Consider the following 27,782-nt stretch of genomic DNA (forward strand, 5'->3'; position numbering starts at 1 on the left):
TTTAGGGTGTCTAGAATGTTGGAGTTGATGTGGGATGATGTAGTTGATGTGTGCCTTAACCAGCCTCTCAAAGCACTTAATGATTACAGATGTGAGTGCTACAGGGTGGCAGTCATTGTGGCATGAATCCTTAGAGTTCTTGGGAACAGGAATGATGGTGGTCATCTTAAAATTACAGGATTACAGACTGGGACAAGGAGAGGTTGAAAATTACTGGCAATATACAGCCTTGCGGGTATTGACCTGATTAAAGAATTTATTCACGTCGGCCTCGGAGAGCGAGATCACCCAATCTTCTGGGTCGGTGGAGGACCTCACACCTGGCACGATGTTGCTATTGTCAAAGCGCCACCATTTCCTGGTTGCAAAAATTCTAATAGTTTGCCTAATTTAAGCTAATTTAAGCCTAATTTAAGTGAAAAAAATCGAAGCAGTCATTGTGTAGAAAATCATTGTACATTCTAAAACACTGTGAAATATATTTCCCATAACCAAAAATATAGTATATTCAGCTGTTTAAAGCTAAAGTAAAAGACGCGCAAATAAAACTTCAGAACAGGAAACATAGAAATAACACACATATAACAGGTTCTTAGAGTGATAATGGCGCCGGAGAGGATGGCTGCCATTTATTGGCTCCTAACCAATTGTTCTATTCGGTGTGTTTTTTTGCGATCTTGGTAACTTTTGTTGTACATAATTTTTTGCCACTGTCTCTTATGACCTAAAACAGCTTCTGGACATCAGAACAGCGATTACTCACCTTGGACAGGACAAATATATATTTTTTAATGAATCGGAGGCAAAAGATTTACGACACCTCCCGGACCAGGCAAAATCGCTGTCATGCGCATGAAGAGGAGACCCCATTACAGGGGCTGCAGATCCGGGTGCTTGGTGGGAATTTGTCAGCAAGTGGATAATCTGCCTTTACCATCTGTCCTACTGGCGAATGTGCAATCACTGGAGAATAAACTGGATGAGCTCCCTTCGATATTGTCCTACCAACGGGACATTAAAAACTATAATATCTTGTGTTTTTCCGAGTCATGGCTGAAAGAGGCCATGGATTATATACAGTTGGCTGGGTTTTCTGTGCATCGGCAAGACAGAACAGCAACTTCTGGTAAGATGAGGAGTAGTGGTCGCTGTCTATTTGTCAAAAGTAGCTGATGCGCGATCTCTAATATTAAGAAAGTGTCAAGGTTTTGGTCGCCTGAAGTACAGGTACCTCATGATAAGCAGTAGCTGTCTATTTGCTACGACAAATTGATGCAGGCACTAACACCGCAATCAACGGTGTTAGTGAGGCCATAAGCAAACAAGAGAATGCTCACCCAGAAGCTGTGTTCCTAGTGGACAGGGATTTTAATGTAGGCAAAAACGTAAATCTGTATTACCACATTTTTACCAGCATGTCACATGAATTCAACTAGCCCACCTGGTTTAATAAAGGTGAAATATGTATTTTTTTTAATAAATCAAAACAATCAAGCAGGAAGTACCAGTGGCTTGCTCAATACGGTAGTGGTCAGATGATGTGGATGTTAAGCTCCAGGAGTGTTTTGCTAGCACAGACTGGAATATGTTCCGGGATTCAGCCGATGGCATTGAGAAGTACACCACATCAGTCACCAGCTTCATCAATAAGTGCATCGACGACATCATCCCCACAGTGACTACACGTACATATCCCAACCACAAGCCATAGATCAGGCAACATCCGCACTGAGCAAAATGCTAGAGCTGTCGCTTTCTAGGAGCGGGACACTAACCCGGACGATTATAAGAAATCCCGCTATGCCCTCTGAAGAACCATCAAACAAGCATCCATAAAGACTAAGATTGAATCTACACCGGCTCGGACGCCTGTCGGATGTGTCCGGACTTGCAAACCAAACCAGCCCAGTGATGCGAACCTACCAGGTGAGCTAAATGCCTTTTATTCTCGTTTCGAGGCAGGCAACACTGAACAATGCATGAGAGCACCAGCTGTTCCGGACAACTGCGTGATCACACTCTCCGTAGCCAATGTGAGTAAGACCTTTAAACAGATCAACAATAACAAGGTCGCAGGGGCAGATGGATTACCATGACACATACTCAGAGAATGGGCTGACCAACTAGCAAGTGTCTTCACTAACATTTTCAACCTCTCCCTGACCGAGTCTGTAATATCTTCATGTTTCATACAGACCACCATAGTCAGAGTGCCCAAGAAAGCCAAGATAACCTGACTAAATGACTACCACCCTGTAGCACTCGCATCTGTAGCCATGAAGTGCTTTGAAAGGCTGGTCATGGTTCATATCAACACCATCATCTCAAAAACCCTATACCCACTACAATTTGCATTCCGCCCCAACAGATCCACAGATGATGCAATCTCGATTGCACTCCACACTGCCCTTTCCCACCTGGACAAAAGTAACACCTATGTGAGAATATTATTCATTGACTACAGCTCAGCGTTCAACACCTTAGTGTCCTCAAAGCTCATCACCAGGCTAAGGACTAAACACATCCTCTGCCACTGGATCCTGGACTTCCTGACGGGCCGGGGGCCCTTCAGGGGTGCATGTTTAGTCCCCTCCTGTACTCCCTGTTCACCCACGACTGCATGGCATGCACAACTGCAACACCATCATTGATTTTACCGACGACACAACAGTGGTAGGCATTATCACAGACAATGATGAGACAGCCTATAAGGAGGTCAGTGACCTGGCAGTGTGGTGCCAGGACAACAACAACCTCTCCCTCAATGTGAGCAACACAAAGGAGCTGATCATGGACTATAGGAAAAGGAGGACCAAGCACACCCCCATTCACATCGACGGGGTTATAGTGGAGCGGGTCGAGAGCGGCAAGTTCTTTGTCGTCCATATCACACAAAAACACGATCATGGTCCAAACACACCAAGGCAGTTGTGAAGAAGGCACGACAATGCCTATTCTCACTCGGGAGACTGAAAAGATTTGGCATGGGTCCTCAAATCCTCAAAAGGTTATACAGCTGTACCATCGAGAGCATCCTGACTGGTGGCATCACTGCTTGGTATGGCAACTACTCGGCATCTGACCATATGGGGCTACAGAGGGTAGTGCGTACTAGAGGTCGACCGATTAATCAGAATGGCCGATTAATTGGGGCCGATTTCAAGTTTTCATAACAATCAGAAATCTGTATTTTTGGGTGCCGATTTGCCTTCTTTTTTTTTTATACCTTTATTTTTAACTAGGCAAGTCAGTTAAGAACACATTCTTATTTTCAATGACGGCCTAGGAACGGTGGGTTAACTGCCTTGTTCAGGGCCAGAACGACAGATATTTACTTTGTCAGCTCGGGGATGCAATTTTGCAACTTTACAGGGTAGCCTAGTGGTTAGAGCGTTGGACTAGTAACCGAAAGGTTGCAAGTTCAAATCCCGAGCTGACAAGGTACAAATCTGTCATTCTATCCCTGAACGGGCAGTTAAACCCACTGTTCCTAGGCCGTCAATGAAAATAAGAATTTGTTCTTAACTAACTTGCCTAGTTAAATAAAGGTAAAAATACATTTTAAAAACTAGTCCAATGCAACAACCTGCCTCTCTCTCTTGTTGCACTCCACAAGGAGACTGCCTGTTACGCAAATGCAGTAAGCCAAGGTAAGTTGCTAGCTAGCATAAAATTATATTATAAAAAACAATCAATCATAATCACTAGTTAACTACACATGGTTGATGATATTACTAGATATTATCTAGCGTGACCTGCGTTGCATATAATCTGACTGAGCATACAAGCATACAAGTATCTAAGTATCTGACTGAGCGGTGGTAGGCAGAAGCAGGTGCGTAAACATTCATTCAAACAGCACTTTCGTGCGTTTTGCCAGCAGCTCATCATTGTGCGTCAAGCATTGCGCTGTTTATGACTTCAAGCCTATCAACTTCCGAGATGAGGCTTGTGTAACCGAAGTGAAATGGCTAGCAAGTTAGCGCGCGCGAATTGTCGTTGTGTTGCTGATTCGAGCCCAGGGAGGAGCGAGGAGAGGGACGGAAGCTATACTGTTACACTGGCAATACTAAAGTGCCTATAAGAACATCCAATAGTCAAAGGTTAATGAAATACAAATGGTATAGCGGGAAATAGTCCTATAATAGCTACAACCTAAAACTTCTTACCTCGGAATATTGAAGACGCATGTTAAAAGGAACCACCAGCTTTCATATGTTCTCATGTTCTGAGCAAGGAACTGAAACGTTAGCTTTCTTACATAGCACATATTGCACTTTTACTTTCTTCTCCAACACTTTGTTTTTGCATTATTTAAACCAAATTGAACATGTTTCATTATTTATTTTATTGATGTATTATATTAAGTTAAAATAAGTGTTCATTCAGTATTGTTGTAATCGTCATTATTACAAAAATAATAATAATAATAAAATCGGTCGATTAATCGGTATTGGCTTTTTTGGTCCTCGAATAATCGGTATCGGCGTTGAAAAATCATATATCGGTCAACCTCTAGTGCGTACGGCCCAATAAATCACTGGGACCAAGCTTCCTGCAATCCAGGACCTCTGTACCAGCTGGTGTCAGAGGAAGGCCCTAAAAATTGTCAAAGACTCCAGCCACCCAAGTCATAGACTGTTCTCTCGGCTACCGCACGACAAGCGGTACCAGAGCGCCAAGACTAGGTCCAAAAAAAAAGCTTCTACCCCCAAGTCATAAGACTGCTAAAGAATTAATCAAATGGCTACCCGGACAATTTCCATTGACCCCCTTTTATACGCTGTTGCTCCTCGCTGATTATTATTTATGCAGTCACTTTACCCATACCTACATGTACAGTACCAGTCAAACGTTTGAACACACTTACTCATTAAAGGGTTTTTCTTTATTTTAACTATTTTCTACATTGTAGAATAATAGTGATGACATCAAAACTATGAAATAACACATATGGAATCATGTAGTAACCACAAAAGTGTTAAACAAATCCAAATATATTTTATATTTGAGATTCTTCAAAGTAGCCACCCTTTGCCTTGACGACAGCTTTGCACACTCTTGGCATTCTCTCAAGGTAGGGGTGGTATACAGAAGATAGCCCTGTTTCGTAAAATACAAAGTCCATATTATGACAAGAACAGCTCAAATAAGCAAAGAGAAACAACAGTGCATCATTACTTTAAGACATGAAAGTAATTTAATATGGAAAATGTCAAGAACTTTTAAAGTTTCTTCAAGTTCAGTCACAAAAACCATCAAGCGCTATGATGAAATTGGCTCTCATGAGGACCGCCACAGGAAAGGAAGACCCAGAGTTACCTCTGTTTCATAGGATGAGTCCATTCGAGTTACCAGCCTCAGAAACTGCAGCCCAAACAAATGCTTCACAGAATTCAAGTAACAGACACATCTCAACATCAACTGTTCAGAGGAGACTGCGTGAATCAGGCTTTCATGGTCGAATTGCTGCAAAGAAACCACTCCTAAAGGACACCAATAAGAAAAAGCGACTTGCTTGGGCCAAGAAACACGAGCAATGGATATTAGACCATTGGAAATCTGTCCTTTGGTCTGATGAGTCCAAATTAGATTTTTGGTTCCAACTGCCATGTCTTTGTGAGACGCAGAGTAGGTGAATGGATGATCTCCGCATGTGTGGTTCCCCCTGTGAAGCATGGAGGAGGAGGTGTGATGGTGATTTGCTAGTGACACTGTTGGTGATTTATTTAGAATTCAAGCCACACTTAACCAGCATGGCTATCCCAGCATTCTACAGTGATACGCCATCCCATCTGGTTTGCACTTAGTGGGATTATCATATTTTTTTAAACGGGACAATGTCCAAAACACACCTCCAGGCTGTGTAAGGGCTATTTGACCAAGACAGAGAGTGATTGAGATGGTTTGGGATGAGTTGGACCGCAGAGGGAAGGAAAAGCAGCCAACCAGTGCTCAGCATATGTGGGAACTCCTTCAAGACTGTTGGAAAAGCGTTCCAGGCGAAGCTGGTTGAGAGAATGCCAAGAGTGTGCAAAGCTGTCATCAAGGCAAAGGGGCACTACTTTGAAGAATCTCAAAAATAAAATATATTTTGATTTCTTTCACACTTTTTTGGGTACTATATGATTCTATATGTGATATTTCATAGTACTGATGTCTTCACTATTATTCTACAATGTAGAAAATAGTAAAAAATAAAGAAAAACCCTTGAATGAGTAGATGTGTCCAAACTTTTGACTGGTACTGTACATATTACCTCAATTACCTCAACTAACCTGTACCGCCGCACAAGGGTAGGCATTTGACCATCAGGTATTCTAAGATGAGTGAACAATGGTTCAACACTTCCACCGTGCTCGAGTCAGTACACCAGTTGTTGTTGATGAAGAGGCAAATCCCCCCCCTGGATTTCTCCCGACTCTGCTTTCCTGTCTGCATGGTGAATGGAGAATCCATTGAGTTGGATAGCCATAGGGGCTCTCTTGTCCGAGAGCCATGTTTCAGAAAAGCAGAGAATATTGCAGTTTCGAGAGTCCCGTTATTAGCAAATCCGTGATCGGAGGTCATCTATCTTATTATCAAGTGACTGAACATTGGCCAGTAAAATGGAGAGAAGAGGTTGCCAGGAAACGTCAGCGTTTCCTCTTGGGTAGCCCAAAAATTGGGTCAGAATTACAGAAAGAGGCCAGGGCCAATGAGTTGAAGTCGAAGTTGAAGCCGGAATTGAGGTAAGTAACTGCCGATCTGATGGTCAAAAGTTCTTGTTGGTTGTAAGAAATGGTAGAGGATACATTAAGAAAATAAAGTAAAAGTAAACGACAAAAGAATCACAAAATAGCAAAGTTGGGTCGGAGTCTGCAAAACGCAGCCATCCAGTATGGCGCCATCTTCCATTTCTGATGGCACTGAATGTATGTTTGTGCACATGAAAGTCAGTGATTTACAGTATGTTTACAATAGGTTAATGAGGTAATAAAAATGTGCTGTGACTAAAATGTGACAAAAATTAAAAGGGCGTTTAGTTGACTAAAATGGTCCACTGTTTTCGGCATTTTGACAATCACTAGACTAATTCATTAACCAAATGACAAAAATTAGACTAAGACTGCCAGGACAGGCTCCTGTTCATTAGGACATAATGTTTTAAAATGTTTTTCAATGGAACCCAGGTGTACCCTCCCTGTTTCAGTCTGTTTTTGTTCCGTTTGGCACGTAATGCACAGGTCCCGGAAAAGGCCTGTGGAGGAGTGACTGAGTGGAGGAACCTGTCTGCCCAGTAGTGTGGGGAAGAACCCACTGTAACACCAGCTCTCTCTGTCTCTCACACGTTCTCCCTCTCAATCTCCCCCTCGCTCTCGCTTCACTCCCCCTCTCTACCTCTCTAATTCTCTGCCTCTGCCCATTGTGACCTGTGTGAACTGCTCATCAGCCTGGTGGTGTAGGATTACAGAGAATACATCCTAAATGGCACCCTATTCCCTATACAGTGCACTAATGTCGACCAGGACCCATAGTACTGTGGTCGAAAGTAGTGCACTATATAGGAAATGGGGTGCCATTTGGTACGCAATGAGTGTGGTTTCTAATGGGCTCCTATGGGTGTATGGATGAAATATAAGGCTTCAGACAGACAGCGGCATAGCAGAGGATGAGATACTTTATAGTAGCCATTTTAACAGCCATAGGCCCTATTACAATTCAGAGACCATGTCATTTTAACAGCCATAGGCCTACTGTTACAATTCAGAGACCATGTCATTTTAACAGCCATAGGCCTACTGTTACAATTCAGAGACCATGCCATTTTAACAGCCATAGGCCTACTGTTACAATTCAGAGACCATGTCATTTTAACAGCCATAGGCCTACTGTTATAATACAATGTCATTGTATTTTTTTTCCTAACTCGGACGACGCTGTGTGCCAATTGTGCGCCGTCTTGTGGGTCTCTCGGTTGCGCTGCGACTCAGCCTGGGATCAAACCCGGGTCTGTAGCGACACCTCGAGCACTAAGATGCAGTGCCTTAGACCGCTGCGCCACTCAGGAGAAGACAATGTCATTTTAACAGCCATAGGCATACTGTTACAATTCAGTGTACTAAATTTGAGTAAGTTAATTCATAATTGATATTAAAAGATTGATATCTTACCGGGAGGAATCACTGGAAACTATGGCATGCTACTATGGCTGTGTGGAGGAGAAACATGCAATGTAAATTATTATTTGAAATGCAAAGAGCCTTTGCAGATGCTCAACAAAAGACAAGTGCCAATGAATTAATTAACACTAGCCGCAACTACATAATGTTTGAAGAGCTTGAGTTCGATTCAACTCACCACACCAGACAAGTTGCGTGTGCCAAGTGTTGCAAAATAAACGTACACATACAGTGCATTCAGAAAGTATTCAGACCCCTTCCCTTTTTCCACGTTACAAGGATACCAAAACATTTCTGCAGCATTGAAGGTCCCCAAGAACACAGTGGCCTCGTCTTGGAACCACCAAGACGCTTCCTTGGGCTGGTCGCCAAGCTAAACTGAGCAATCGGAGGAGAATGGCCTTGGTCAGTGAGGTGACCAAGAACCCGATGGTCACCCTGACAGAGCTCCAGAGTTACTCTGTGGAGATGGGAGAACATTCCAGAAGGAAAACCATCTCTGCGGCACTCCACCAATCAGGCCTTTATGGTAGGGTGGCCAAACGGAATCCACTCCTCAGTAAAAGGCACGACAGCCCGCTTGGACTAACAGAGCATGAGAAACAAGATTCTCTGGTCTGATGAAACCAAGATTGAACTCTTTGGCCTGAATACCAAGTGTCACCTCTGGAGGAAACGTGGCACCATCCCTACGATGAAGCATGGTGGTGGCAGCATCATGCTGTGGGGATGTTTTTCAGCGTCAAGGACTGGAAGACTAGTCAGGATGAAGGGAAAGATGAACGAAGCAAAGTACAGAGAGATCCTTGATGAAAACCTACTCCAGCGCACTCAGGACCTCAGACTGGGGCAAAGGTTCACCTTTCAACAGGACAACGAACCTAAGCACACAGCCAAGATAACCCAGGAGAAGCTTTGGGACAAGTCTTTGAATGTCCTGGAGTGGCCCAGCCAGATCTCCGACTTGAACCCGATCAAACATCTCTGGTGAGACCTGAAAATAGCCGTGCAGCCACGCTTCCCATTCAACCTGACAGAACTTGAGAGGATCTGCTGAGAAGAATGGGAGAAACTCCCCAAATACAGGTGTGCCAAGCTTGTAGCATCATAACCAAGACTCAAAGCTGTAATCGCTGCCAAAGGTACTACAATAAAGTATTGAGCAAACTGTCCGAATACTTATGTTAATGTAATTTTTTTAAATTATATACATTTGCAAAAATGTCTAAATACCTGTTTTGGCTTTGTCATTATGGGGTATGGTGTGTAAATTGATGAGGGGGGGAAATACATGTTAGAATAAGGCTGTAATGTAACAAAATGTGCACTGTACATGTTATTCAATAATTTCACCCACAGCGCATGTGCACATGAACAAGTGTCTGTGTAGTCAGGCGCTAAAACAGAACTTGGTTCTATTAGAGACGCTTGACATGCTGCAAGTCCCGCCGCCCCATCTACTCATTGGTTTTCAGGAGCATACAACCCCACGTGGGTATTTGAAAGATGAACGAGGAGAGATTAATCATAAATAACTAACCAAAAACTCTGAGAGTATAATTTTGAGGTCATATGAATTTAACATGAATTACTCTGCCATTTTCAAAGTCATGTCCCCCCATCCTTGACTTTTCCTAAATTAGTATTTTCAACACACTGAATTTTGATATCACAGAATTTCTGTTATAAGCATTTATAACCCTTCCTTCATCAGTTGGCTGCCATCTGACAATGGCCGATCGGACACTGGCCCTTCAAAACTACACCTAAACTATATCAAAACTAATTTCACACATAGGCATACAATAATAGATGTAGCCTAAAAACTACATTCATTTGACAATATTATCAATTGACTTGTGAAGAGACTGCACACGTGGGTAATTGAAAAAGAAGGGAATGGAGCTTACAAAAAACCTTCATAACCTATCGGAAAGAGCAGGTTCTAAGGTTTCTAAAACACATACATGTCACACCCTGATCTGTTTCACTGGTCTTTGTGATTGTCTCCACCCCCCTCCAGGTGTCGCCCATCTTCCCCTTTATCCCCTGTGTATTTATACCTGTGTTCTCTATTTGTCTGTTGCCAGTTCGTCTTGTTTGTCAAGTCAACCAGCGTTTTGTCTCAGCTCCTGCTTTTCCCCAGTCTCTCTTTTTTTCTCGCCTACCTGGTTTTGACCCTTGTCTGTCCTGACTCTGAGCCGGCCTGCCTGACCACTCTGCCTGCCCCTGACCCTGAGCCTGCCGTCCTATACCTTTGCCCCACCTCTGGATTACCGACCTCTGCCTGACCCGACCCTGAGCCTGCCTGCTGTCCTGTACCTTTGCCCCACTACTCTGGATTATCGACCCCTGTATGCCATGAACTGTGGTTTGCCTGGCCCTGTTGCTGTAACAAACATTGTTACTTCGACACAGTCTGCATCTGGGTCTTACCTTCAAACCTGATAATACATTTGCCAAACAACTTAAAATTAAGGCATGGTTTGCATTTCAAAATATCACTTTTTTGTCAAATATTACAGCAGCTACATTCCATGTGTTCTACATGTGAGCACTTATGACAGCATAGCCCAGGGCTACTAAACACAGACTAGTAATAGAACATAAAATATGATGTTCTTTTGAAATATAATTGATTTGTTTTGTGATTTTTCATTTTTACATATAGCCCGCAGCAGAGTTCCCAAATAGGCGGCGCCGCGGGCCAAATTTGCAGAGTTTTCTGAGCAAAACAAAATGTGTATATTTATTTTAGAATTGTTGTCCTTGGACATAAAAGACTGTAAAATCACCAGGAAATTAGCTCAGTGATTTGGATTTTGGAAATCTGTTCCCAAGTATTTCCACACATAAATAGAGAGGCATATGTGATCGTATCCCAATGTAATCAAGGGTTGAAATAATTTTGTTTTTCTCAAATACTATATCTGTTTTGGGTTCTTGCTGTCAATTTGCAGTGTACAAATTATTTACAGTGCATTCAGAAAGTATTCATACCCCTTGACTTAGTACACATTTTGTTGTGTTACAACCTGAATTCAAAACAGATTAAATATATATTTGTTCTCACCCATCTACACACTATACCCCATAATGACAAAGTGAAAACATGTTTTAGAAATTTTGTATTTTGTATGTATTGAAAAATAAATATAGAAATATCTCATTCACATTAGTATTCACACCTGAGTCAATACTTTGTAGAAGCACCTTTGGCAGCGATTATAGCTGTGTGTCTCACTGGGGAACATTTGCCGATTATTATTTTCAAACTTGTCAAATTGGTAGTTGATCATTGCTAGACAACCATTTTTCAGGTATCGTCCTAGAGGTAGATTTAAGTCAAATTAACTCAGGAACATTCACGGTCTTCTTGGTAAGCAACACCAGTGTAGATTTGGCCTTGTGTTTTAGGTTATTGTCCCGCTGAAAGTTGATTTAATCTCCATGTGTCTAGTGGAAAGCAGACTGAACCAGGTTTTCCTCTAGGATTTTGCCTGTGCTTAGTTTATTACATGTATTTTTATTCCTGAAAAACTCCCCAGTCCTTAATGATTACAAGCATACCCATAACATGATGCAGCCACCACTATGCTTACAAATATGAAGAGTGGTATTCAGTAATGTGTTATATTAAACACTTTCTATTCAGGAAAAATCGCTCTGCCACATTTTTTACACTATTACTTTAGTGCCTTGTTGCAAAATGGATGCATGTTTTGGAATATTGTTATTCTGAACAGGCTGTACACGCTTCCTTCTTACTGTTGTTTTCTGCTATCACAGCAATTAAACTCGGCAACTGTTTTAAAGTCACCATTATCCTCTACATTGGTTTCTTTCCCTAGTCTTTGTGGTTGATTCTGTGTTTGAAATTCACTGCTCGACTAAGGGACCTTTCAGATAATTGTGTGTGGGGTACAGAGATTAGTTAGTCATTCAAAAATCATGTTAAACACCATTACTGCATACAGAGTGAGTCCATACAACTTATTATGTGACCTGTTAAGAAAAGTTTTACTCCTGAACTTATTTAGGCTTGTCATAAAGGGGTTGGATACTTATTGACTCAAGACATTTCAGGTTTTTAATTTTTATTAATTTGTAACTTTGACATTATGGGATATTGTGTGCAGGCCAGGGGAACAAAATCTCAATTGAATCCATTTCAGGCAGAAACATAACAAAATGTGGAAAAAGTCAATGGATGTGAATACTTTCTGAAGGCACTATATACAGTAACTATGTTCTGGCCCCCCGACCATCCGCTCAAGGAGAAATCGGCCCACGGCTGAATGTAATTGTGGACCCCTGGCCTACAGTAACAAACTACTGAAAATGTTTGGGGGGGGGGGGTTGGTATTCTAATGGTAGGCCTACCTAAAAATAACCAAATCATATATGCAGTCACTCTAACTATACATTCATGTACATACTACCTCAATTGGGCCGACCAACCAGTGCTCCCACACATTGGCTAACAAGGCTATCTTCATTGTGTCCCACCCACCATCCGCCAACCCCCTCTTTTACGCTACTGCTACTCTCTGTTTATCATATATGCATAGTCACTTTAACCATATCTACATGTACATACTACCGCAATCAGCCTGACTAACCGGTGTCTGCATGTAGCCTCACTACTTTTATAGCCTCGCTACTGTATATAGCCTGTCTTTTTACTGTTGTTTTAATTATTTCCCTACCTATTGTTCACCTAATACCTTTTATGCACTATTGGTTAGAGCCTGTAAGTAAGCATTTCATTGTAAGGTGTTGTATTCGGCGCACGTGACAAATAAACTTTGATTTGATTAGAAATTATACGTTTTTGCAATAGTACACTACCATTCAAAAGTCTGGGGTCACTTAGAATGTCCTTGTTTTTGGTTTTTAAAATATGCCTTTTTGTCCATTAAAATAACATCAAATTGATCAGAAATACAGTGTAGACATTATTAATGTTGTAAATGACTATTGTAGCTGGAAACGGACCATTATCAGCAACCATCACTCCTGTGTTCCAATGCCACGTTGTGTTAGCTAATCCAAGTTTATAATTTTAAAAGGCTAATTAATCATTAGAAACCCCTTCTGCAATTATGTTAGCACAGCGGAAAACTGTTGTGTTGATTAAAGAAGCAATAAAACTGGCCTTCTTTAGACTAGTTGAGTATCTGGAACATCAGCACTTGTGGGTTCGATTACAGGCTCAAAATTGCCAGAAACAAAGATCTTTCTTCTGAAACTCGTCAGTCTATTCTTGTTCTGAGAAATGAAGGCTATTCCATGTGAGAAATTGCCAAGAAACTGAAGATCTTGTACAACGCTGTGTACTACTCCCGTCACAGAACAGCGCAAATTGTCTCTAACCAGAATAGAAAGAGGAGTGGAAGGCCCCGGTGCACAACTGAGAAAGAGGACAAGTACATTACAGTGTCTAGTTTGAGAAACAGACGCCTCACAAGTCCTCAACTGGCAGCTTCATTAAATAGTACCTGCAAAACACCAGTTTCAACGTCAACAGTGAAGAGGAGACTCTGAGATGCTAGCCTCTATGCAGCGTTCCTCTGTCCAGTGTCTGTGTTCTTTTGCCCAGCTTAATCTTATATTTTTATTGTCCAGTCTGAGATATGGCTTTTTCCTTGCAACTCTGCCTAGAAGGCCAGCAACCCAGGAGTCACCTCTTCACTGTTGACGTTCTTTAATCTGTATGCCTACAGTAGCAAGAAAAAGTATGTGAACCCTTTGGAAATACCTGGTTTCTGCATAAATTGGTCATACAATTATATCTGATCTTCATCTAGGTCACAACAATAGACAAACACAGTCTACTTAAAACTAATAACACACAAACAATTATACGTTTTCATTTCTTTATTGAACACAATGTATAAACATTCACAGTGCAGGGTGGAAAAAGTATGTGAACCCTTGGATTAAATAGCTGGTTGACCCTCCTTTGGCGGCAATAACCTCAACCAAATGTTTTCTGTAGTTACGGATCAGACCTGCACAATGGTCAGGACAAATTTTGGACCATTCCTCTTTACAAAACTGTTTCAGTTCAGCAATATTCTTGGGATGTCTGGTGTGAACTGCTCTCGAGGTCATGCCACAGCATCTCAATCAGGTTGAGGTCAGGACTCTGACTGGGCCACTCCAGAAGGCATATTTTCTTCTCTTGAAGCCATTCTGTTGTTGATCTACTTCTGTGTGTTGGGTCGTTGTCCTGCTACTTCACCCAACTTTTGTTGAGCTTCAATTGGCAGACAGAGACCCTTATATTCTCCTGCAAAATGTCTTGATAAACTTGGGAATTCATTTTTCCGTCAATGATAGCAAGCTTTCCAGGCACTGAGGCAGCAAAACAGCCCCAAACCATGATGCTCCCTCCGCCATACTTTACAGTTGGGATGAGGTTTTAATGTTGGTGTGCTGGGGCTTTTTTTCTCCACACAGTGTTGTGTGTTCCTTCCAAACAACTCAACTGTAGTTTCATCTGTCCACAAAATATTTTGCCAGTAGCGCTGTGTAACATCCAGGTGCACTTTTCCAAACTTCAGACGTGCAGCAATGCTTTTTTTGGACAGCAGTGGCTTCTTCCGTGGTGTCCTCCCATGAATACCATTCTTGTTTCGTGATTTATGTATCGTAGACTAGTCAACAGAGATGTTAGCATGTTCCAGAGATTTATGTAAGTCTTTAGCTGACACTAGGTTATTCTTAACCTCATTGAGCATTCTGCGCTGTGCTCTTGCAGTCATTTTTGCAGGACGGCCACTCCTAGGGAGAGTAGCAACAGTGCTGAACTTTCCCCATTTATAGACAATTTGTCTTACCGTGGACTGATGAACATCAAGGATTTTAGAGATACTTTACTAACCCTTTCCAGCTTTATGCAAGTCAACAATTCTTAATCTTAGGTCTTCTGAGATCTCTTTTGTTCGAGTCATGGTTCACATAAGGCAATGCTTCTTGTGATAGCAAACTCAAATTTGATTGGACTCCAGGTTAGCTAACTCCTGACTCCAATTAGCTTTTGCAGAAGTCATTAACCTAGGGATTCACATACTTTTTCCAACCTACACAATGAATGTTTAAATTATGTATTCAATATAGACAAGAAAAATACAATAATTTGTGTGTTATTAGTTTAAGCACACTATGTTAGTCTATTGTTGTGAGTTAGATGAAGATCAGATCACATTTGATGACCAACTTGTGCAGAAATTCAGGTAATTCCAAAGGGTTCACATATAAACAATGTCTACACTGTATAGACACTGTTCTGATCAATTTGACGTTATTTTAATGGACAATTTTTTTTTTTTTTCTTTCAAAAACAAGGACATTTCTAAGTGACTCCAAACTTTTGAACGGTAGTGTCTATATTAAATGTTTTTATTAAGACTGTTAGAATGTAATGGCTCATAACGCGATTGTTATGTGCCCAGCTTTTCTAGTGTTAATATTTGGAGTAGAGAAAAACATGATTTTGTTTGCTTGTCAAAATTCTACAAAAGATCATATGCGTTTCAGGTAAAATAACAACCCAATGTTCATCTCCCAGGACAGAACTAGCTACATTTTCATGAATGTTTCATGTGTGTTTGACATGCCCCCAAATTAATATAGTTTTTGCATTTTTTCACCTGCGTGTCATGATCGTGTCTGATATGGATGGACAAAATCAACACGAGGCACATGCATGGCTGGTGTGGTCAATAAGTCAAACTTGAGTTTCGTTCAACTCAATGGAGCCTGTCAACGCTTAACAACAGACTTGCACCATTGAAGTGTAATAACACATTAACTATAGATAGGTAGGCCGCAACCTCACAAAAATGTGTCATCAAATGCAGCGGTTAAACGCTATGAATATGGCTATGTTTACACAGGCAACCCAATTCTGATACTTTTCCACGAATTGGTCTTTTGACCAATCACATCAGCTCTTTTGCCAATAATTGTGATGCCTGTGTAAAACGCAGCCTATACGTCTTTAATAAACTACTCGAGAGGCAGGTTATATTGACACATTTTGAAATTATGCCCAATTATCATAATATTGAGCTGAAGCAGATTGAACAACATTGACTGCTAATGACGCACACATTAGCATATTAACCATAGCAGCTAAAATATGCCAAACATAACATCCCCAGCTTCAGGATTTTGCAGTGGGGGGGGGGAGCCTAATTTCATATGAGGTTGAAAGGAAACGATGGCACGCACGGGGCAGATGCTTTCAGGAACACAAAGGGCGAAAATTACCCAAAAAATATTCTGAATGTGGGTTAGGGGTAAATAAGTCATAGAATAGACAAAGTGAGCAGCTACACATGAGGCTTTGAGGTGATATGCTGCTAAAAAACATCTTCTCCTCTTAACCTTACAGCTACTAAACACTGGACTCTGTCAAAAGCAATAAGAACATTGGCAGATTATAGTTATAGAGTAGGTGGTCCTTTTCGAGTAAATATATAGACCTAGTGATCATGCAGGTATAGCAGAGTTAGGAAAGTGCAGTAATAGTGCAGGTATAACAGTGTTAGGAATGTTCAGTAATAGTGCAGGTATAACATTGTTAGGAATGTGCAGTAATAGTTCAGGTATAACAGTGTTAGGAATGTGCAGTAATAGTGCAGGTATAACAGTGTTAGGAATGTGCAGTAATAGTGCAGCTATAACAGTGTTAGGAATGTGCAGTAATAGTGCAGGTATAACAGTGTTAGGAATGTGCAGTAATAGTGCAGGTATAACAGTGTTGGGAATGTGCAGTAATAGTTCAGGTATAACAGTGTTAGGAATGTGCAGTAATAGTGCAGGTATAACAGTGTTAGGAATGTGCAGTAATAGTGCAGGTATAACAGTGTTAGGAATGTGCAGTAATAGTGCAGGTATAACAGTGTTAGGAATGTGCAGTAATAGTGCAGGTATAACAGTGTTGGGAATGTGCAGTAATAGTGCAGGTATAACATTGTTAGGAATGTGCAGTAATAGTTCAGGTATAACAGTGTTAGGAATGTGCAGTAATAGTGCAGGTATAACAGTGTTAGGAATGTGCAGTAATAGTGCAGGTATAACAGTGTTAGGAATGTGCAGTAATAGTGCAGGTATAACAGTGTTAGGAATGTGCAGTAATAGTGCAGGTATAACAGTGTTAGGAATGTGCAGTAATAGTGCAGGTATAACAGTGTTAGGAATGTGCAGTAATAGTGCAGGTATAACAGTGTTAGAAATGTGCAGTGATAGTGCAGGTATAACAGTGTTAGAAATGTGAAGTAATAGTGCAGGTATAACAATGTTAGGAATGTGCAGTAATAGTGCAGGTATAACAGTGTTAGGAATGTGCGGTAATAGTGCAGGTATAACAATGTTAGGAATGTGCAGTAAACTCACTCCGCAGCTAGTTTGAAATCGCCAATGGAGCTATCCAATTGGATCATTTTGTATAGCTCAATCAATTGGTATGTTGTCCAGGATGGTGGTCACGTGTGTTTGCGAGCAGAGGATCACTAGTTCGGAGTTCGGTATGGGACAGAGACAGTGGAGGAAGCGATACACATTAAATATGTGGATAAGGAGCAGTAGTAACCTGGTCCCAGATCTGTGTGTCTTCTTGTCAACCCCATTGCTATCATTGAGTATGTTTACATGCACAGTAATAATTTGATATTAAACTCATTATGGCAGTAGGCAGATTATATTTTTGTTATTTAAACTTTATTTAACTAGGCAAGTTAGTTAAGAACAAATTCTTATTTACAATGACGCGCAATAGGCAATACTAGTGCCTATTAGAACATCCAATAGTCAAAGGTATATGAAATACAAATGGTATAGAGAGAAATAGTTGACGCGTCATAATTCCTATAATAACTACAACCTAAATCTTCTTAACTGGGAATATTGAACCACCAGCTTTCATATGTTCTCATGTTCTGAGCAAGGAACTTAAACGTTAGCTTTTTTACATGGCACATATTGCACTTTTACTTTCTTCTCCAACACTGTGTTTTTCCATTATTTAAACCAAATTAAGCATGTTTCATTATTTATTTGAGACTAAATAGATTGTATGTATTATATTAAGTTAAAATAAGTGTTCATTGTTCATTCAGTATTGTTGTAATTGTCATTATTACAAATATTTCGGCTGATTAATCGGTATTGGCTTTTTTGGTCCTCCAATACTCGGTATCGGTATTGAAAAATCATAATCGGTTGACCTCTAATTAAAACACCTGCTTTTCTGAGCAATCTTTAGAATTATTAGGACACGTAAACACCTTAAACTGCGTTCCAGTGTTGTATTTGATCTGCACATGTGCTAGCACCAGCCGCGAGCCTCCCTCTTTACCGAGAGTGAAGTGAGCCTCCCTCTTTACCGAGAGTGAAGTGAGCCTCCCTCTTTACCGAGAGTGAAGTGAGCCTCCCTCTTTACCGAGAGTGAAGTGAGCCTCCCTCTTTACCGAGAGTGAAGTGAGCCTCCCTCTTTACCGTGAAGTGAACTCGTAACAACTGAAGAAGTAGTATTCACATACAAACTTTATACAGTATGTCCAAACTCAGAATTAAATATGCTTAGAAAAAATAACATGGTCACTGTGGTAGAATGTTTTGATTGGAAAGTTTTGGCGTTCATCAGTGCCCTCATGTATCCATGAAAACAGGATTATTAGGGAAATTGTTCTTGCAAAGCATGAAAATGTTTGAATCAAATTATTATACTATCTGACTACCCACAATAATTGCATTATTGTGTGCATGTAACCATACTCATTGACAAGCCAAACATGACAATGCCTTAAGGATTTAACAAGAGAGAAAAAACTGACTGGTACCCAGGTTAAAGAAAGGGGTGGAATAACTATATTTTGGGTATCATCTACACCTACCAGTATTAGACTGAGGTTTCAGACTCTGACTATAGGTTTCTTATTGAATACTGTATGCTCAAAATGCTACTATGAAAGCTGTTAATCCAGTTTACCTTCTCTGTCTGATTCTGAGAAACTATCTACCTTTTCTACCCAGTTTTAACATGAAAAGCAGTCCAAAGTTTATCACACATTACGATCACCTTATAACACAGTCACAGTAATGTAGGTGCAAACTCTCATTCAGTTGGCTTTGACATTTAACATCTATCTATACAGTTATTGATTGTGTTCCAATAAGAGCATGGCCACTCACTACCACACCATTGATTATTTTAGTCATTTAATTCCATTAAATACTTTCACTAATAGCAATGGGGGGTAAGGTGTTAAACCTATGTGTGAGTGTAAAATCTCTCTCTCTATATGTATATATATAAAAGTAGAATTTAACCCAAAGAAATCCCAAATCCCTCCACAGTCTTTGTCCTGCTATCCTTTATGTTGTCATATTGTTAATATCATCAAAGCTGGAGAAGTGGATTAGGTTGGAATGGAGAACACACACACACACACACACACACACACACACACACACACACACACACACACACACACACACACACACACAGAGAGAGAGAGCGACAGATAGACAGACACTAGATCAAATCTTAAAGTGGACCACCAGATGTGGCAGATGTCCATAATGAACGTGGGACTGAGACCACACATGGGGCAGAGTGACGTCAAGTTGTTTACATCAACTTGTGATCGTCTTGATCATCTCAACGACTGAATTTGACAGATTTCCGACCCATATTTAGGCTATTCACAATATGCGAATATAATGACATTCTTTGACATTTGATTTGAGGATTGTAATTTCTCACCAGATGAATTATCTACGTCTCCAACGCCGTTCATTAAAAGTGCAGAATTCAGGTGAGGGTGCGTCTTTTCTAGGGCAGCGCAAAGGTCTTTGAAATGGTCTCTCTCTTTGCTTATCAAGATTTTCAGGAGAAGGACCACTTTCTCCGAGTTGGACGAGCAGTTGTGACCCAGTTCATAACGTTCCGATTGGGTGAGGGTACCAGTTTGAGACAACACCTCCACGACCCGATCTGCATGTGTTATTGACTCCAGTAAGTTCTGGTAGCATTTATCTAACAACTCTTTGTGCTTAGACTCCATCTCTCTCAACTCGCTGCTATTTGCACGACTACCGCGTTGCCTACGTTTTATCAGCTGACCACTTTAAGATCTCTATACAGTTCAGCCGTAACCATTTCTGGATAGGTCACTTCTTGGAAGAGTTGAGTCGTAGTCCCGCGATTGTAGTGCATAGCCAAATTGTGTCGCCTTTCATCCCAAATAGAAAGAAGAGTAGACCCAAGTAGCCATATTTGTTGCCCAGGGCTGTTGACTGGTGCGCTAAGAAAAAGGGTTACATTTTACCACAGCGTTCAAGATCCAACTTTTCCTCCGTTTTCGTGACTATTAGGCTACGTCTGAAGTGGTCCGCATCGTATACCCATTAAATCCGGTCTTTCTAAATCGAGTTCGACCGACATGCTGAAAAGTAGTACAACTCTTTAAGAGCCTTTCCCCAGAACCGCAACCTCCACCATGACTCGAGCGCAGCAGCTGTAGTTCCCCTGCCAATCATATTTTAGTGCAATGGCCAAGTGGGCGGGGCTTTCCACAGACGCACCTGGCTTAAAACTTTACATTGAAAGGTGGAAAGATATTACTGTCAATTGGTAGGGACACCATTTGGGATAAAAATAGACCGACAAAATAATAGCAATATTGATTTATCCCCGTTATTTCCTGTAATTTTCTGCTGAATGGAGGATCTTTGTAGTGAAAAATATTCAGTAGGTCTGTTGCATTATATAATTTCTCATGGCACATTGTCCTCTGATGTATTTTATACCTATATCTAAACCACAACACTCTGTCGATTATTAGGCTATCAGTTTGTGTACAATATTACAATATTCTGTTTATACTGAAAGAGATGTATTCCTCTTTGGGTCCCAAAAGGCACCCTATTTCCTGTATAATGCATCATTTTGACCAGAGCCCCTAATGCACTATATACGGAATAGGGCCCATTTAGGACGTATTCCTATCTGGATTGTTCACTGGTTGACACATCTGCACTATAATTTTGCTTCTGCTCTACATAGTCGAATCCTTCTCACATCATCTAAAAGAAGGATTCAGTGACTGGAGGCAGAAGTCACATCTGCCATGCAGATGAGAAGGTCTTGAGAAACAAACGAGATTGAGTGAGGAAGACGAGATGAGGAGAGGAGGCAAATGCTGGGTGATGGGGTCAATGGGGTCAACTCTAAGCTATAACACACAGCCTCTAACCCTGACATCTATGGCCTATTTCTAACCCAACACTATAAAACATAGCCTCTAACGCTAAGCTATAAGACATAGAAATATGATGTCATGCAGTGTAGGTTATATGTAGGTTATAACAGAATACCTTTTGCGAACACTTTATTATGGGTAACACCCAACTTTCACTGGGGACAGTCCTCCCCACATTCTGAAATAGCATTTTTGCCCCCTCCCAGTTTGATCATTGGAATGTGATGCAAAACGAGGCCATGGTGTGCTTTAGGACCATGCGGACACCTCCGAGCAATCTGGTAGGCTGTTTGGAGTGATAATCCAACTGGATAAAATAATATGTATATATATATATATGGTTTGGTAACATCTATTGGTCCTGTTCAAAAGTAGTGCCCTATATAGGGCATAGGGTGCCATTTGGGATGCAAACAATGCCATTCATTGCAGTAAACCATACACAGACGACCACCGCTGAGCTGGCCCTACTGTGAGTGAGCTTAATTCTGTACACACTGTGCCTATAGACTGACCCTTTGGCGTTTTAAACAGCTTGAAAACAATACCACTGATTATTCTAAAATGGTCAGCTACTTCAGCTTTTTAAGTGGAAAATCCATACAGAGCTGATCGGAATTTTGTGAAAATATGTAAATTCCTCGAACATAACTGTCACAGAACATACAGTACCTACATAAGGGGTGTGAGGGTTGCTATTGAATGCTATAGTAGTCTTCTACTGTCAATTAGAATTCAATTGAACTTGAAATGCACATGGTGCACACACGCACACACACACACACACACACACACACACACACACACACACTTAAGGGGGCTGAAACATCCCATCGACTCAAGGTATAGATACAATTGGATACAAAAGGATTTTATTGTAATACATCAAAATAATTTACTTGTTTAGTTCATCAGAGGTAGCATGATTGAAAGGGTAGGCTATACATGCCAAAAATCCAGGATTAAATGGGTGAGTTTCACTGCATCGGGAAATCTGCTATCTCATTATGTGTTATTCTTCTAATCCTTAATTTTCCATGGAGGATTGAGTGTTAAACAGGGATTACTACATCCATGGCAACCAAATGTCACTTGGGCAGAATGTTCACTCATTCCATATCAACTGACTGGATGAATTCCACTCCTATTAACTCCTGTGAGTGACCGCATATTGCTACTGTCTATCCCCATAACTGGATGTAAATAAAGTAGAATGCCATGTTTCAGATCGAATTGATTAAAAAAGAGTATGTCCAACCTGAAAAAGAGTGTGTCCTGTCAGGAGCAGGGGTTAGGAAGTACACTGAAATTCCAATTATCTTCAACACCTTCCAGTAAGGATTTTAAACATTTGAAACTGGAATTTAGTTTACTTTCTGAATTGACAAGAATTGAAATGGAATTGATCCCAACTCTGGTCAGTAGTCAAATAATTTCAGTCTGAATTGTCTCCCCGGACCCTTTCTACATGAATTGAACATGGAATGGTATGGATCAGATGAGAGACAGACAACCTGCCCCAACCTCCCTTATGAGTACAATATACAGTAGTAGAGACAGTCCCAGGGGGAAGAAGACCCAGTGAGTCAGTCAATCAGTACATGGTGGTCTGACCTTGACAGCAGCTCTGGTTGAAAGTAGCCCTGGTTTGACTGCACCAGTTCAGTTCTGATGACGCATGGACATATTATTGATCATCATGACTCTATGGGAGCATTTAAACAGCAAGCCAAATGTAGATTCCCCCACTCCCAGCCAATATGGGACATTCGGTCATTCTCTCTGATAGACAGCTGGAAATGACTATACAGTGCCTTGCGAAAGTATTCGGCCCCCTTGAACTTTGCGACCTTTTGCCACATTTCAGGCTTCAAACATAAAGATATAAAACTGTATTTTTTTGTGAAGAATCAACAACAAGTGGGACACAATCATGAAGTGGAACGACATTTATTGGATATTTCAAACTTTTTGAACAAATCAAAAACTGAAAAATTGGGCGTGCAAAATTATTCAGCCCCCTTAAGTTAATACTTTGTAGCGCCACCTTTTGCTGCGATTACAGCTGTAAGTCGCTTGGGGTATGTCTCTATCTGTCATGTATTGTCATGTTGTGTCTTTCTGTCCTTTCCTTTCACCCTGTCTCCCTCTGCTGGTCGTATTAGGTTACCTTTTCTCCCCCACTTTCCCCCAGCTGTTCCTTGTCTCCTCTTGACTACCTCGTCACCCCTTCTCCCACCTGTTCCCCTTTTCCCTCTGATTAGTCCCCTATATCTCTCTCTGTTTTTGTTCCTGTCCTTGTCGGATTCTTGTTTGTTGTGTTTCATGCCTGAGCCAGACTATCGTCATGTTTGCTGTAACCTTGTCCTGTCCTGTCGGAATCTGCCGGTCTATCTGAGCCTACCTATGTTTGGTTATTAAAGAAGCTCTGTTTAAGTTAGTTCGCTTTTGGGTCCTCATTCACTCACCGTAACAGAAGAATCCGACCAAGAATGGACCCAGCGACTTCGGATCCTCTCCACTCAGCCGTCGAGATCCAGGGAGCGATGCTAGGCAGACACGAGCAGGAATTGTCTGCTGCTCGACATGCCGTTGAGACCCTGGCCACCCAAGTCTCCAACCTCACAGAACAGGTTCACCATCTCCGCCTCGATCCACCGGCCACTTCCAGGGCTTTCGAATCTCCGGAGCCCAGAATCAATAACCCGCCGTGTTACTCTGGGGAGCCCACTGAATGCCGCTCGTTCCTCACCCAGTGTGATATTGTGTTTTCTCTCCAGCCCAACACTTACTCCAGGAGCACTGCTCGTGTCGCCTACGTCATATCTCTCCTTATTGGACGGGCTCGTGAGTGGGGCACGGCAATCTGGGAGGCAAGGGCTGAGTGTACTAACCAGTATCAGGACTTTAAGGAGGAGATGATACGGGTTTTTGATCGATCTGTTTTTGGGGAGGAGGCTTCCAGGGCCCTGTCTTCCCTATGTCAAGGTAATCGATCCATAACAGACTACTCTATTGAGTTTCGCACTCTTGCTGCCTCCAGTGGCTGGAACGAGCCGGCTTTGCTCGCTCGTTTTCTGGAGGGTCTCCGCGCAGAGGTAAAGGATGAGATTCTCTTCCGGGAGGTCCCTTCCAGCGTGGATTCCCTGATTGAACTCGCTATTCGCATTGAGCGACGGGTTGATCTTCGTCACCGAGCTCGTGGAAAGGAGCTCGCGTTCTCCGTTGCCCCCCTCTCCGCATCACTACCATCTTCCTCTGCCGGCTCGGGAGCTGAGCCTATGCAGCTGGGAGGTATCCGCATCTCGACTAAGGAGAGGGAACGGAGAATCACCAACCGCCTCTGTCTCTATTGCGGTTCTGCTGGTCATTTTGTCACTTCATGTCCAGTAAAAGCCAGAGCTCATCAGTAAGCGGAGGGCTACTGGTGAGCGCTACTACTCCTGTCTCTCCTTCAAGATCCTGCACTACCTTGTCGGTCCATCTACGCTGGACCGGTTCGTCAGCTTCCTGCAGTGCCTTAATAGACTCTGGGGCGGAGGGCTGTTTTATGGACGAGACCTGGGCTCGGGAACATGACATTCCTCTCAGACAGTTAAGGGAGTCCACGGCCTTGTTCGCCCTGGATGGTAGTCCTCTCCCCAGGATTCAGCGTGAGACGCTACCTTTAACCCTCACTGTTTCTGGTAATCATAGCGAAACCATTTCTTTTTTGATTTTTCGTTCACCTTTTACACCTGTTGTTTTGGGCCATCCCTGGCTAGTTTGTCATAATCCTTCCATTAATTGGTCTAGTAATTCTATCCTCTCCTGGAACGTCTCTTGTCATGTGAAATGTTTAATGTCTGCTATCCCTCCTGTTTCCTCTGTCTCTTCTTCACAGGAGGAGCCTGGTGATTTGACAGGGGTGCCGGAGGAATATCACGATCTGCGCACGGTGTTCAGTCGGTCCAGGGCCACCTCTCTTCCTCCACACCGGTCGTATGATTGTAGTATTGATCTCCTTCCGGGAACCACTCCCCCCCGGGGTAGACTATACTCTCTGTCGGCTCCCGAACGTAAGGCTCTCGAGGATTATTTGTCTGTAGCTCTTGACGCCGGTACCATAGTCCCCTCCTCCTCTCCCGCCGGAGCGGGGTTTTTTTTTGTCAAGAAGAAGGACGGGTCTCTGCGCCCCTGCATAGATTATCGAGGGCTGAATGTCATAACAGTTAAGAATCGTTATCCGCTTCCTCTTATGTCTTCAGCCTTCGAGATCCTGCAGGGAGCCAGGTTTTTCACTAAGTTGGACCTTCGTAACGCTTACCATCTCGTGCGCATCAGGGAGGGGGACGAGTGGAAGACGGCGTTTAACACTCCGTTAGGGCACTTTGAATACCGGGTTCTTCCTTTCGGCCTCGCTAACGCTCCAGCTGTCTTTCAGGCATTAGTCAATGATGTCCTGAGAGACATGCTGAACATCTTTGTTTTCGTTTATCTTGACGATATCCTGATTTTTTCACCGTCACTCCAGATTCATCTTCAGCACGTTCGACGTGTCCTCCAGCGCCTTTTAGAGAATTGTCTTTTTGTGAAGGCTGAGAAGTGCACTTTTCATGCCTCCTCCGTCACATTTCTCGGTTCTGTTATTTCCGCTGAAGGCATTAAGATGGATCCCGCTAAGGTCCAAGCTGTCATTGATTGGCCCGCCCCTAAGTCACGCGTCGAGCTGCAGCGCTTTCTCGGCTTCGCGAACTTCTATCGTCGTTTCATCCGTAATTTCGGTCAGGTGGCAGCTCCTCTCACAGCCCTTACTTCTGTCAAGACGTGCTTTAAGTGGTCCGTTTCCGCCCAGGGAGCTTTTGATCTCCTCAAGAATCGTTTTACATCCGCTCCTATCCTTGTTACACCTGACGTCTCTAGACAGTTTGTTGTCGAGGTTGACGCGTCAGAGGTGGGCGTGGGAGCCATTCTTTCTCAGCGCTCCCTCTCTGACGACAAGGTCCACCCATGCGCGTATTTTTCTCATCGCCTGTCGCCGTCGGAACGTAACTATGATGTGGGAAACCGCGAACTGCTCGCCATCCGGTTAGCCCTAGGCGAATGGCGACAGTGGTTGGAGGGGGCGACCGTTCCTTTTGTCGTTTGGACTGACCATAGGAACCTTGAGTACATCCGTTCTGCCAAACGACTTAATGCGCGTCAGGCGCGTTGGGCGCTGTTTTTCGCTCGTTTCGAGTTCGTGATTTCTTATCGTCCGGGCTCTAAGAACACCAAGCCTGATGCTTTATCTCGTCTCTTCAGTTCTTCAGTAGCCTCCACTGACCCCGAGGGGATTCTCCCTGAGGGGCGTGTTGTCGGGTTGACTGTCTGGGGAATTGAGAGGCAGGTAAAGCAAGCGCTCACTCACACTCCGTCGCCGCGCGCTTGTCCTAGGAACCTTCTTTTCGTTCCCGTTCCTACTCGTCTGGCCGTTCTTCAGTGGGCTCACTCCGCCAAGTTAGCCGGCCACCCTGGCGTTCGGGGTACGCTTGCTTCCATTCGCCAGCGTTTTTGGTGGCCCACCCGGGAGCATGACACGCGTCGTTTCGTGGCTGCTTGTTCGGTCTGCGCGCAGACTAAGTCCGGTAACTCCCCTCCTGCCGGCCGTCTCAGGCCGCTTCCCATTCCCTCTCGACCGTGGTCTCACATCGCCTTAGATTTTGTCACCGGACTGCCTTCGTCAGCGGGGAAGACTGTTATTCTTACGGTTGTCGATAGGTTCTCTAAGGCGGCTCATTTCATTCCCCTTGCTAAGCTTCCTTCTGCTAAAGAGACGGCACAAATCATCATCGAGAATGTTTTCAGAATTCATGGCCTTCCGTCAGACGTCGTTTCGGACAGAGGTCCGCAATTCACGTCTCAATTTTGGAGGGAGTTTTGCCGTTTGATTGGGGCTTCCGTCAGTCTCTCTTCCGGCTTTCACCCCCAGTCTAACGGTCAAGCAGAACGGGCCAATCAGACTATTGGTCGCATCTTACGCAGTCTTTCTTTTCGCAACCCTGCGTCTTGGTCAGAACAGCTCCCCTGGGCAGAATACTTCCACAACTCGCTTCCTTCGTCTGCGACCGGGCTATCTCCTTTTCAGAGTAGCCTCGGGTACCAGCCTCCGCTGTTCTCATCTCAGTTCGCCGAGTCCAGCGTCCCCTCCGCTCAGGCTTTTGTCCAACGTTGCGAGCGCACCTGGAAGAGGGTCAGGTCTGCACTTTGCCGTTATAGGACGCAGACTGTGAGGGCTGCTAATAAGCGTAGAACTAAGAGTCCTAGATATTGTCGCGGTCAGAGAGTTTGGCTCTCCACTCAGAACCTTCCCCTTAAGACGGC

The 27,782-nt window shown here is 42.8% G+C and overlaps 1 protein-coding gene across 3 annotated transcripts in view; it reads right to left on the reverse strand.

Annotated features, from left to right (window-relative positions):
* Positions 1-21,584, reverse strand: part of LOC110503120 (disks large homolog 5) — a 112,504-nt gene extending 90,920 nt beyond the window's left edge. For all 3 annotated transcript variants that reach the window (XM_090217370.1, XM_090217371.1, XM_090217369.1), the window contains exon 1: positions 19,943-21,584. In XM_090217370.1, coding sequence (XP_090073496.1) covers positions 19,943-20,243 — 301 coding nt within the window. In that variant the 5' untranslated portion in view covers positions 20,244-21,584. The remainder of the gene's footprint in view (positions 1-19,942) is intronic.
* Positions 21,585-27,782: the final 6,198 nt, after the last annotated feature.

Source organism: Oncorhynchus mykiss, chromosome 23, assembly GCF_057628025.1.
Source record: "Oncorhynchus mykiss isolate SJ-2025 chromosome 23, ASM5762802v1, whole genome shotgun sequence".
NCBI lineage: Eukaryota > Metazoa > Chordata > Actinopteri > Salmoniformes > Salmonidae > Oncorhynchus > Oncorhynchus mykiss.